A 12,339-nucleotide genomic window follows, 5' to 3' on the forward strand; every position below is an offset into this window, starting at 1 on the left:
GCAGCGGGTATACTCGTGCCGGTACTATCGACGCGCGACCGCTCCAGCGACTGCATGGCTGGTTGCGTTGGACTTTTGACGACGAGACGATCAGTTGGCTTTTGTGCTTTGTTTCAGCATGTGCCACATGTAGCATCGCGGGCGCCGTCCGAATTCGCTAAGGTAGTACCGAAACACGCGCGTGTGTCACGCTTCTGGTCGTCGCTGATTGGTCGGCGAGGACAGATTTGCGCGTTTCCATTTTATTACAGTGCGACGCCAATAGAAAGGAAATATTTTTTTACACCGTCCCGAGTCTGGCCGCAAGCGTTTTCAATGCTTTAATGCATATAAACGTAGGGGCCCGCGGCCGGCTGTAAGTCGCGGGAAATTCAGCTTGCGCCCATCTGCCCCAAAGGCCAGTTTACCGACGATGGCGTCCCGGCGAAGCAAGCGCGGGCCTGGGCGGAACCCGACGACGATGTCGTCGAGCTCGGCGACTGCGGCGCCCGATGGGCTACCGGTCATGGAAGACAACACGAGCCCGTATGGCATGCCGGACCACTACATGCACATGCAGGAGCTCACGCCGAGCCTGCGCGACGTGACCTCGTACTACGCGCAGGGCCAAGCCAACCGCAGCAGTACATGGCGCCGCCGGCGTCGCGCGACCAGCCGCCGTCCAACAACACGATGGCCGGTACGCACATCCATGTGATCGACAAGGAGTTCCAGAAGCAGTTCCGCGGGCGCATGACCGGGCAAACCAACGCCAAGATCCACTGGATGGAGAACAAGAAGAGCCAGGTCATGGGCATCTGCTGGACGATGGCATGCTTGGGCTTGACGCTGGCCTTTTACAACTACCGCTGGGCGGGCCTCATTGCCGGCTCGGTCAACACGATCGTCTGTGGCCTCGCGGTCGTCGTGACGTACTCGCAGAAGCGCGAGTGGCATCAACACCCGAACCCGATCGTCCACATGCGCAGTTGCCTTAGCATCTTCCTCGCGATCTGCCTCCTACTCAACGTCTATGTCGACTACGACCCGAAGCCGATTCCGAACAGCGACTTCAACTCGACCAAAGCATGCAAGAACCTCGCGGGCCTGACCGAGTTCTTCTTCTTCTCGTCCGAAGCTTGGGGCCTCGTCATGGCCATCGACCTTCTCTCGTCGGTACGTCTTGTCTGGCATCTCAGACGCGCCTTTTCTTATTTTTTTTCTGATAGCTCAACGACCCGTTCAAGAGCTACAAGCGCTCGATGAAGTTTTACCACGCCTTTGTCTGGACCGCCAGTACGCTCCTCTTTACATACAGGATGCAAAGCCAAGCTTTTGAATGCTAGGTCTGGTCATGGGCGTGGTGACGTTTGCAGCAGAGTACGACGGCCTCGAAGCCGGCGGCTTCTTCCAGGTCGACGGTCGCGCCGTCAACACCTCCGCGCCGGCCAAGTACCTCATTGGTTTCTGCCTCGCGTCGTCGCGCAACCTCGATGAGCCCATCAAGAGCAACAACAAGTTGGCCACGGTGGGCAAGGACGAAGACGTCGGAGCCAAATTCTTTCGGATCCAGACCTGGTCCGTTTTTTTGTATCAATCTTCTAAGTCGCTCAACTTCTCTCGTGTTAGGCCGTGGATCTTGCTGTATGGCTTTGTGATCTTTGTCCTGATCGTGTCGCTCGTGTACGTCGGTCGTCGTCTCTTGTGATGATGATGTACTATCTCTGAGGACGGCCTGTAGTGTGCTCTTGATTGCGTGGCGCCGGCTCTACTCTGGCGGTGTGCCCAAGACGTACAACCTCCGTCTCCGCGTTCTCAACTACATTTCTCTGTCGGTTTTTTGAAAAAATGATGGACACATTGTCTTATGGAACGGTGTAGGTTTACGGGGGCGCTGGTGTTTTACTGGCTCTTCCTTCTCTTCCTCTACATGTCGACATACTTTGTGACCAACTCGGCGACGCATCAAGACGACTTGGCGCCCATGGTCCTCAAGCAATTCTTCATGTTTCTCATCGCGTCCAAGGGCTACCTCGAGTACATCATTTGGTTCGCCGTCAACAACGTCCAGAAGACCCGCGGCAAGGGCCGCAACCACGACGTTGACGTCGACTTGAGTCCCCAAGTCAACCTCGCCTTGCGCTCCGAGATTCTCTACTACACCACGTCGGGCATCAAGCAGTCGGTGCATGAAGTCGGGAACGGCTCGAATACGTCCGAGATGTTTCTGCTCAACGACGGCTCGTCCGACGACAAGGTCGTCCCCATCCTCCTCTCTCGTTTGTATGCATCCCATCCTGATGCTGGGGTTATTAGCACAACAAAGCCATCAAGTTTTGGTCGTACGCGCCAACGACGTTCCGTGCGATCCGCGAGACTTTTGGCATCGGCGATCACGAGTACACGAGCCTTTTCTCGGCGACAACCAAGGTATGTCGTATCCAATATCCCATTCTCGAGTCTCGTCGAGGGCCCGAGGGGTCGGCTTCCAGCTCCTCGTTCGAGGAGTGGGCCTCCACCTCTCCCTTCTTGCATTTTTGAGACAAAATGAATTCGAATCTCATGTTTGGATGCCAATAGGAACGGTTTAGCGAGGGTCGAAGCGGTGCCTTTATGTTTTACACGTCCGATGAGAGCTTTATCGTCAAGACCATGTCGCGGGAAGAGTGCGACTTGCTGCGGCGCATGGCGCCCAAGTACGCGACGTACCTCATGTCGCACCCGCACTCGCTCTTGACCAAGTTTTACGGCTGCCACGCCGTGCTCTTGTACGGCAAGATGTACTACTTTGTCGTGATGGGCAACCTCTTTGCGAACACGCAAGTGATCCACCACCGCTACGACATCAAGGGCAGCTGGGAAGACCGCAACGCGACGATGCCCAAAGTCGGCGGCAAGGTCACGTGCCGCTACTGCAACGCGCGCTACACGTTTGGGAGCACGAAATCGCAAGAGTGCGGCGACGGCCTCAACTACCACGAGCCCAACATTGTCTTGAAGGACAACGACTTGATGACCAAGGTCCGGATCGATCCGCGCTCGGCCGAGCAGCTCTACGACCAGATCTGCTTCGACTCGGACTTTCTCTACGACCAAGGCATCATGGATTACAGCCTCCTCATGGGCGTCCAGAGCTGCGAGTACTACGTCGAGCCGGGCATCGTTGGCGGCGCACACGGCAACGGCATCCAGTCGGCCTCGGCGTTTGCGACCCAGATGGCGACCAGTGTCAACGGCCCGGCCTTGTACCAGTTTGGCATCATTGATTTCCTCCAGCAATGGACGTTCGAAAAAAAGTTTGAGCGCTTCTACAAGCGGTACGCCAAGCGGAAGGACCCGGACGGCATCTCGGCCATGCCGCCCAAGCAGTACAAGCTCCGGTTCCAGCAAAAGATGAGCCAAGTGTTTGCGATCTCGAAAGGTCTCTCAAACCCGTTTGCGGGCCAGCAGCCGATCTGGCTCGACGTGCTCGACCAAGGCGTTGCGTCATCGACCCGCAACAACGGCGTCTTCCGGTATGGATACTATTTCGCAACTGGATACTTTGGAACTTGAAAAGTTGATACTTTTTTTGGATAGCGAGAACGCGACGACGTTCAACCAGTACGTGGACGAAGCCAACTTGCGCCATACGACCGCCATGGTGCTCTCGGACAACGAGCGCGACACGCGCCACGTCATTCCCAAGTAGGGCTCCCTCTCTTGTCGTGTCCCTCTACTTATTAACTACGCGATGCTGCAATGTGTATATACATTTTGTCACAAACGACAATATTGTCTCGTGCTCCAGCGTTTTGTGCGAGGTGTGGCTTGGAAGACCGGTGGAGTGTTACTTGGCGGACCGGTGGAAGTGGACGTTCTTCCACGCACCCGTGGTCGCATCGCGGTGCCACACGCGCGTCTCCATGTACACCACCGACGGCTCGGACGCCGACTAAGTAATGACAAGTTGTCCATCATCCACGAAAAGACGACGCTGCGAGGTTAGGGGTACCTGGATGACGTTGGCAAACGACACGATCGCTGTGTCGCCAAGGAGCTTGACATGCGCATCGACAACATTCGCCTAGTCGGTCCACGTTAGTCGATTTGCATGGGAGGCATCGACTAACTAACTAAAAGAGTCGTACCTGGCAGACACTCGCCACACCGAGGCCGCCGCGGCCTTGGTTCTTGAAGTAAAATTCGTGGAATTGCATGCCCTGCCATCCCGATCGATCGAGCATGTGCATCTGTTACTGGAACCGAGTCGATGAAGCACATACCTCGACGACGTGGCCCATGGACTGCGGCTCGATGGCCGAGATATTGTCGTCGCAGAGCGCCTAGTCGGGCCATGAGCCAGCAACTTTTGAAGTCGATTAGATGCAGTAGGTACTCGGTAGGTCGCAAAGTCGTTTTGAAACACAGCGTTGAGAAGACGCTAAGGAAGGACACGGTGGTCGGATGTGTCGTATATTGGCCTGCTTATACCTGCGTCGTAGCGACGAGGTGCTGCGACACGATCGGCTCGATCGCCTTCTTCGTCTCTTCAAAGACCGCGTCCGGCGTCGAGGTCGCGAGGATGTGGAACACCTTGTTCTGCGCCGCAAAGTGGTTGATGATCGGCATCGTCGACTCCGTGTATGTCGCAAAGCGCTTGCGGATCGCGTCCATGTTGTCGTCGGTGCGGCCGCTTGTCTTGCCGCGCTCGAGGAGACGGCGCTCCATCTCGTCTTCGGGGCAGTCGTAGAAGAGGACGCCCGCGACGTCGACGTCCGTCATCTCGTCGTTCCAGCCCGTGAGGTTGTCAAAGTTGCGCGGAAAGCCGTCAATGAGGAAGAGGTCGCGGCCGCTCGCCAGCATCGCCTTGCGGATCAAGTCGAGCGTCACCTTGACGGGCACGATCGCGCCTTCGCGGATCATGCGGTCGATCATGTCGCCGTTCTCGCTGCCCGACGCGCGCTCTTCGCGGAGCAAGTCGCCAGCCTACATCGCCATGGAAGATGGCACGCTACCTTTCGCCTCGCATGCAGCATGTTCGCCTACCGAGAGATGCACAAAGCCGTACTGGGCCACGATCTTGGCGCATTGCGTGCCCTTCCCGGCGCCCGGGCCGCCGAGGACGAAGAGAACCTTGTGGCGAAGCGACGAAGCCATGCTGCTAATGCTGCGGATGCGGAGGCGACTTTGAAAATGAGCTCATCCGTGCATTGGACTGTCATCCGGATACGAAGCGCCAGTCATCCGGATGCAAATCTTGGTCCGAGCAACCTCAACGTGGCGCCACTAGCCGCCAACTTGGGTGACTACGCAGAGGCGTCGTGCCGGTATGTAGGGCAAGACGCAGTAGAAGCAGGGCGGCTCGATGGCCTGGACCAAGCAGATCCTCGTCCCTCCCAGGCGCCGACGGCGAGGCCCTACTTCTGTATGGCCGCTCCGCCTCGGTCTTGCGCTGTCCATGGACGAGCCATGGACCATCGCATGCGTGCTCGTATGAAAAAGCAAAGCCAGAAGCTACGCTCAATGGGCAGAGCTCTCTGGCAATGCGCAATAAGCGTTGGTCGATGATCTTGGTCGCATACTCTCTCAGTATCAATGTGCTGCGCGGTAGCTTTGTCATGACAAAGACATTGCATGCGTCGAGACTATCCATCTCCTTCTTCTTATTCGCTCACCGGGTCGTGGCGGCGCAGGCGGTATTGCATCGTGCTCTTCTGTCATCGTCCAGGGACGCTTGCGAGGCCGACGCCGACGAGCTTTGTAAAATCCTTCCAGGCGAGCTACGCAATTTATTGACGTCTTCGACAAACCCCATCGACAGAGGCAGTCTCATGCCGACTTGAGCATTGCTTGCATACATTTACTTGTATGAAAGAAGCAATCGATAGAACCCTCTCGCAATGATGCGCTTAGGTTAACGAGCTCGTACTCTCTACGACTGGCAGAAAGGAGAGAACGTGGGCGTCTGTCTCGGGCAGCTTGGTGTTGGCCACGCTATGGCACTCGTTCCACGTGAACCCGCTCTGCACAACCATGCGCGAGCCAAAAAACTGCATCTTGTGCCCACGGCGCGGGCTTGGCGGACGCCCACGGATCGTCGGCGTCGACCAGCGCAGCTGCATCGCGTCCAACTCGTACGTTGTATTCTCGAGCTCGTGCGTCGCGCTGTCTTGACCGCCAAAGACGAGCAAATGCCGCTGCCCGATCAGCGTCGTGCTGTGCCCGCGGCGGTCCGACGGTCGCGGACCGCAGAGGGTGGGCTTCGACCACGCCATCTCGGTCAGGTTCGCATCCAGAAACGTGAGGCAGTGGCAGTCGAACAAGCCGTTGGACTCGCGGATCTACTTGGTCTATGACGGGTGTTTCGTTGGTATCCGCTTCGAACCTGCTTGCCGCCAAAGATTATGAGCTCGCGCTTGGCGCGGTTGGGCTGCAAGACCGCGTGAAGCGTGCGTCCCATGGGTGATACCATCTCGGCCGTGGGCTGCGACCACCGAAACGCACCCAGCCCCATGTCTAGTTGCACGATGTCAGGTTCAGGTTCAGATTCAGATTGAGATGAAAGAGGAAAGGTTAAAAGTACCGCCGTAGTCGTGTGCGATTTGATGCAACAGAAAAATTTCCAAATTCGGAATCGCAGTCGTGCCGCTGCTGCCGCCCGAGAAGAGCACGGTCATTGGGTCGAGCACCGTGGCCACATGGCTCGAGCGCGGCGAGGGCGGGACACCCGTCGTCTCGGGCTCGACCCAGTACGCCTTGGTCTTCCCGGTCGCCCGACTAGATGACAACTTGTTCTTTTCTGGATCGTGGAGACTAGTAGAGCCTACTCGCGGGTCTGGCAGCAGAGGTAGAGATCGTTAAATGCCTGAAACGGATACGTCTCGGCTTGGCCACCAAAGACGATGAGGCGGCGCCAGTGCTGGTTGGCAAACTCGTTGTCGTCGCCACAGACAATCGAGCGTGCGACAAAAAGCGGTGGCAGCGCCGTGATCGAGTGGTTGCGTCGTGGGCACGGGCCGGCGCCAACTGGGCGGACCTTCTCCCACGTGGCCATGTCGAGGGTTCCAAAGCGCGGGTCGTCGTCGTTTGAGGAAGTGATGTGAATCGATGCGAGTGGTATCTGCCAGAGGCTAAAGAGGTAATGACCGCCACACCTAATAGGATGTCCATGGCGTCACTGTGATGTTGATGGAGAGGTGGATGGACGGATAAGTGGATTACCGAAGCAGGTAGGCGCCGTCGACTGCGTACTCGGTCGGGTCGACCTTGAGCTTGCGCAGGCCACTGCTGACCTCGGACGCGCATGCAGACCACGACATGTGGCGCGACGACGTGAACGCCTTGTAGAGCGCTGGCCACGTCTAGTTCATCGCGTCAGTAGATGCTGCTGCGTCATCTTCGTACGCGAGGCACGGGCGAGGCCATGCGGTACGCGGCGATCGATGGCGTGAGGTAGTCGAGGAAGCAGTAGCGCTTGCACGCGTCGATAAAGTACGGGCGGAAGAGTCGCTCGAAGCTTTTGCTCACGGCGACAAGCGCGCCAAGGTCGGCCACGGTGCACGCAGCGCAGATCTGCGCCAAGAAGTCGTCATGGAGCCTCGCGAGGCCCATCGTCGTCGGCGGCGAAATGGCGTCAGATTGAAAGGGCCTCTTTTGATTGGCCAAAAGGCCAACATTCGCAGCGATGCCATTGGCCGACATCTTTCAGGCACAACGTCGAGCTCTTGCCACGAATCGGCGGTCCGACCAAGGAGATGGACACATAAAGAAGGGCGTGTGCCCGGCCACATGAGCGAGTCGCTGTACAAGTATGCGGCGCCGCTGATGATGACGACCTTCCACGCGACGGCGGCCTTGCCGACGGGCAGCGAGACGCTGATAATGGATCGCTATGGATCCCCGCCTGCGCTGTTGACGAGGGCGCCGAGCCCGACGACGTGCTAGGAAACCCAACGACAAGCCTCAAGTGCAAGACCACCGATCACATGCGAGCGATTACTCGTCAAAAGATGCATCCAATTCGGAGCCGTGGTCTCCAATTGGGCAAACCAAACGCCGTGTGCTCTCTCGATCTGGCCGTCAAGAAGGGACAGATTGTTTTGGCCTAATGAGGCAAGATGAGAGAATGCAACATGTTGACGTGTGACGATTCAGGTATACTTTACACTAAACAACTAACTCTGTACTGTACATGGCGTCGTCTACCGTTGCTCATATACAACGTCGGTGGGACTACAGAGCATGAACGGCGGGTACGTCAAGTCGCAAATCATGCAGTGGGCCGCGGCAAACGCTTGGATCTCGTCGTGGAACGGCGCGAGCTCGGTGCCATCGATGGGCACCATCTTGATGCACACGAATTTGCAGATTGCAAGGGCCTCCAGTACCATGCGGATGCCGTCGATGCTCAAGCTGTGCTCGCCGACGTCCAGCATCAACGGCGACGACACCGTGGCGTCGTTGGCGCAGCGCCAGTGCCAGCAAAGCGGCGCTGCTATCGTGGAGGTCGGCGTTCCCAAACGACGCCGACTGGAGACCGCGTTCCATCAAATGGCCCAGTCTTTGCGCCACGTAGACAAAGTACATTTCATCCAAGTCGGCCACATCCAAGAGCAAGTGTTCAAGGCCGTCGACGCGGCCCAGGTACCATAGAATCGCGTCCAGTGTCCTCGGCGTCAAGTGAACGCGACTGCACGTGAGGCGTTTGAGGTGCGGCCACGCCAAGATGCAGTCGAGCTCACCGAGATGACCGCCAGTGAGCGCGAGGTGGCGCAGCGATGGCATGGACGGGAGGAGCGCCAGCGTCTCCGAGTGATCCATGTCGCACTCGAGCGAGAGCGACGTGAGCGTGCTGAGGCTCAAACGTCCCAAGAGACGAGGCAGGAGCGCAGCCACTTGGGTCGTGACGCTCACTTGGTTCAACTGACGCAGGGACATATCCTGAGAGAGAAGGCTGCGAAGCAGCTTGTCATTGTTGTGCACGCCGAGGCTGTGCAGCGACGAGCTTCTCAAAAGCGCTTCGGCGAGGCTTTGGACGTCGGTGATCGGGACGTTCGAAAAGGTCACATGGCGAGCGTGCCCACTGGCGAGCCATGGCCGCAGAAGCGACGCCCAGTCGATTGCGTCCATGATACCTCCGGGCATCTCCGTGATGTACAAACGCGTCACGCGGTGGGCTGGCGTCGTGATTGCAGCCAGCACAGCCGCTGCCTGCGCATCCGCGACCACATGGACCGTCGTGAGGCGCGTGCAGCGACGCAGCGCGTTGCAGAAAACGGTGCAGTCCATTGCGTCCCGCCACGCGGCGTGTACATGCATCATCGTGCGCGGGTACTGCGCGACAAAGTTGAGAAACCCGTCGGGCGCGTCGATGGTCGAGTCGTCGGGCTGCAGGAGGCACCCAAACAAGTGGCGGTGCGCGGCGCGGACGCTGAGAAGCACTGGCATCGCCTGCAGAATGAGCGCGACGAATGCCGGGTGCTGAAAGTTGACGTCGTCCAGAAGAAGCTCGGGCCACGTGTGGGCCAACGGCCCCGGCTCGTTGAGGAGCGCGAGGAGCGCGGTGAGTGGCGTGCCGAGCGAGGCGTGTGGCAGCGCCTGTAGCAAGGCCGTGACATCGCTCGCGCGGTCCAAGCACTGGACGATCGCAATGACGGCGCCTTCCAGGTCGACCACGGCGGCGGCGACTTGACAGGCGCGCTTCGTCGCGGCCTTTGTCGTGGCCTTTGTCGTGGCCCTTGTCGTGGCTCTCGTCTTGGCCATGCTTGGCCCACTGTGCTCGGCCAGTCGGATATCGCAGCAGTGAACTGCGATGCGGTTGGCTTCAGCAAGTACAACACCGGCCCGTTCTGGCACTCCCTTCGCCACTCGCTCACGCTTGTCAAGGTCTCGCCGACTGCGATCTATATCGCAGCGGCGGACAAGGAGACGAGCGACAAGATCGCGGGTCGCTCGTTCATCCTTGATCAAGAAGAGGCCAACGAAATGCCCGAGCTCACGGTACCGTCATACTCGCCGTACGACGACAAGTACTACATCACGTTCGACTCTGTCCCCGACCACCATGTCCAAACGGCCCTCGTCAAGTGGTTTGCGCTCCGTACGAACGCGCTGCTGGCGGCCTACAACCCATCTCGTCTGGACGACTTCCGCGGCGGTGCGTTCCGGATCGTCTTCCGCACCAAAGAAGTCCCTGCCGTCCTCCGCCTCACAGAAACCACGTCATTGCGCGAGGTCACGGTCGTGGACGAGAAACTAGGTGAGGAGGTAACTCTCGTCTTCCGTCATAAACTGGCTTACCTTAACAAGACGGTTCCACCGTCCGTTGCCGGCCGCTGGGCCGAGGCGGACGCACGCCGCTTGCGCGCGACCCTAGGTGAAACACCTGTAGGCTCAACAAACCCGACGCAGCCGCCAGCTGCCACGCCAACCCCCGAAGTCCAGATCGTCGCCGACCCCGCCTTGGCCGCGGAGTCGTCAGGCCTTCCCCCAACTTCCACAGCGCAACAGGCCACCGCTGGTCTCAACCCCTCGACGCCGCCCGCCACGAACGGGACTCCACCCGTCACGCAGCCACCCGCTGCCCAGCCACGCACGCTCCCACCGAAGACCGCCCAGCCAAGTACTCCGGTGTACTTCATCCAAGACCGTCCCGACATGTTCTACGTGCCGACACTGGACGCGATCCCCACGGCCAACGCTTTTACCGTCCTCCGCGACGACGAGGAGGTAGAGGAGACCGAGGAAGACGATGAAATGGCAGACGAACGCGCCGCCATCCCCCGCCAGATCAAGATTACACACGGCACCACCAAGAAGCGCCCCAACCGCAAGCACGGCAGCGCCAAGCATATGGAAAAGCTCGGCCAGCGCCCCACAAAGCAGGTCGTGCAAGAAATCGCCACGCGCGTCCAAGTAGCACCGACCCCGATGACGATCATCGAGCAAATGATGGCCGAGCCACACGCTACGCTCGCGATGCTCGACCAGAGCCCCGAAGCCGCGCGCATGGCTACTCACGCCCACATTCTCTGGCGCGAGATCTCCAAGCAAAATCCAAGCCCATTGTGCCTCGCAGCCCTGAGTCGGTTGGTCAACGAGGCGCCTACCGCCAACAAGGACTCGATCTCCGTCACGCACGCTCTTGTGCCCGACGACGCCCGCCGGATGGAGCTCGCGGACGTCGCCGCATTTGATCCCTTCCTCATCACCTACATCCCCGATCTGTACTTCAACGACGACTGCTTTGCGGCGTGGACGGGCGCCCCGTCGCTCCGGACGCGCTCCGACAAGGGCTGGGCCGAGGAGTCGTTGGCCAAGCTCGTACAACTACCCGAGTTCCGGGCCGCCATCGCCGACCGACAGATCTCGCCGTACTACCTCGGTGCCCTCGAGCGCTATTTCGAGGCCGCGACCGCGCGATCGGCTCTGGCTGCCGCCTCGATGGGTGCGCCGGAGCCCCGTCAGAACTAAAGCGGTCCAAGCGGCCGCTGCAGTGGCGTCTCGGAGGGGAGACGCCATTGCACCCAATCTGCAGCCCAACGGTCTGCAGCCCCTCCACCCGACGACGCTGAAGGTAACGTCACTCGATGTCAACGGCGTGAACGCCGGCGCGAAGCTGCACGAGACTCTATGCTCGTTCGCGCTTAAGTCGGCCGTCACGTTCATCCAGGAAACCAAGTTCCCCAACCCGCACGTCAGCGCGACGGCCAGCCACAAGTGGGGCCAGCTCGTCCAACATCAAGGTGAGTGGTTCGAATGCCCGCCTCGCTGCGCGACCAACATCAACGAGCACTCGTACTCACCATGGTGCACCCACACGCTCCGATCACCAACCTCATCCAAGTACCAGAACATGCCCCGGAGCTCGACAACAGGTACGTCTTGGCCCGTGGGCGCTTCCACGGCAAGGTGCTCTATCTCCACAACATTTACGCCCCAGCCGAACCGGACAAGCGCGCGGCCTTCTTCGCGGCGCTCCCCAAGCGCTTTAACCCGACGCAGATCACATTGTCGGCGGCGACTTTAACGTCATTCTGTCCGGCGCCCTCGACTCGTTCGAGCCACGGCCGGAGAACCTCCAGGGGGTCAAACAGCTCCTGCGCTGGCTCAGCGAACTCCGTCTGGTGGACGCGTACCGCCAGGACAACCCCACCACGATCTCGTACACTAGCCCGTGCCACAGAAACAGGTTAGATTACATTTTTGTCTCGGAGACTCTGTACGTTAGCGCCCCGACCCAGTCAACACACGTACACGCTTACACGCGCTCGGACCACTCAGCTTGTACGTTTGAGTTGTCGACCCGAGCCACACAACGAACGGGCCCGTGGCGCACACCACATTGGCTGACGCAACTACCCGAAGCGGCCGCGATCA

The 12,339-nt window shown here is 59.2% G+C and overlaps 4 protein-coding genes across 4 annotated transcripts; 1 reads left to right on the top strand and 3 right to left on the bottom strand.

The window, feature by feature from the left end:
• Positions 1 to 412: 412 nt before the first annotated feature.
• On the top strand, positions 413 to 3,746 carry SPRG_09727 (hypothetical protein; the record flags this gene model as incomplete). Its single annotated transcript, XM_012348876.1, has 10 exons — positions 413 to 583; positions 622 to 1,155; positions 1,209 to 1,275; positions 1,326 to 1,557; positions 1,609 to 1,662; positions 1,721 to 1,810; positions 1,861 to 2,236; positions 2,296 to 2,409; positions 2,560 to 3,494; positions 3,559 to 3,746. The coding sequence occupies 10 exons, from the start codon at positions 413 to 415 to the stop codon at positions 3,668 to 3,670; spliced, it is 2,685 nt and encodes an 894-aa protein (XP_012204266.1). The 3' UTR covers positions 3,671 to 3,746.
• On the bottom strand, positions 3,715 to 5,118 carry SPRG_09728 (hypothetical protein; the record flags this gene model as incomplete). Its single annotated transcript, XM_012348877.1, has 6 exons — positions 3,715 to 3,913; positions 3,974 to 4,045; positions 4,110 to 4,181; positions 4,245 to 4,304; positions 4,358 to 4,947; positions 5,008 to 5,118. 2 exons carry the CDS (start codon positions 5,116 to 5,118, stop codon positions 4,447 to 4,449), a joined length of 612 nt encoding a protein of 203 aa, XP_012204267.1. The 3' UTR covers positions 3,715 to 3,913; positions 3,974 to 4,045; positions 4,110 to 4,181; positions 4,245 to 4,304; positions 4,358 to 4,446.
• Positions 5,119 to 5,869: 751 nt separating this feature from the next.
• SPRG_09729 (hypothetical protein) lies at positions 5,870 to 7,594 on the bottom strand. The gene is made up of 6 exons (XM_012348878.1): positions 7,366 to 7,594; positions 7,183 to 7,322; positions 6,789 to 7,115; positions 6,545 to 6,738; positions 6,347 to 6,477; positions 5,870 to 6,302 (listed from the first exon to the last, which is right to left on the bottom strand). The coding sequence occupies exons 1-6, from the start codon at positions 7,570 to 7,572 to the stop codon at positions 5,871 to 5,873; spliced, it is 1,431 nt and encodes a 476-aa protein (XP_012204268.1). The 5' UTR covers positions 7,573 to 7,594; the 3' UTR covers position 5,870.
• A 568-nt stretch (positions 7,595 to 8,162) lies between these two features.
• SPRG_09730 (hypothetical protein) lies at positions 8,163 to 9,723 on the bottom strand (the record flags this gene model as incomplete). Its single annotated transcript, XM_012348879.1, has 2 exons — positions 8,163 to 8,455; positions 8,499 to 9,723. 2 exons carry the CDS (start codon positions 9,721 to 9,723, stop codon positions 8,163 to 8,165), a joined length of 1,518 nt encoding a protein of 505 aa, XP_012204269.1.
• Between the last annotated feature and the right edge of the window lie 2,616 nt (positions 9,724 to 12,339).

Source organism: Saprolegnia parasitica, assembly GCF_000151545.1.
Source record: "Saprolegnia parasitica CBS 223.65 unplaced genomic scaffold supercont2.48, whole genome shotgun sequence".
NCBI classification, from domain to species: Eukaryota; Oomycota; class Saprolegniomycetes; order Saprolegniales; family Saprolegniaceae; genus Saprolegnia; species Saprolegnia parasitica.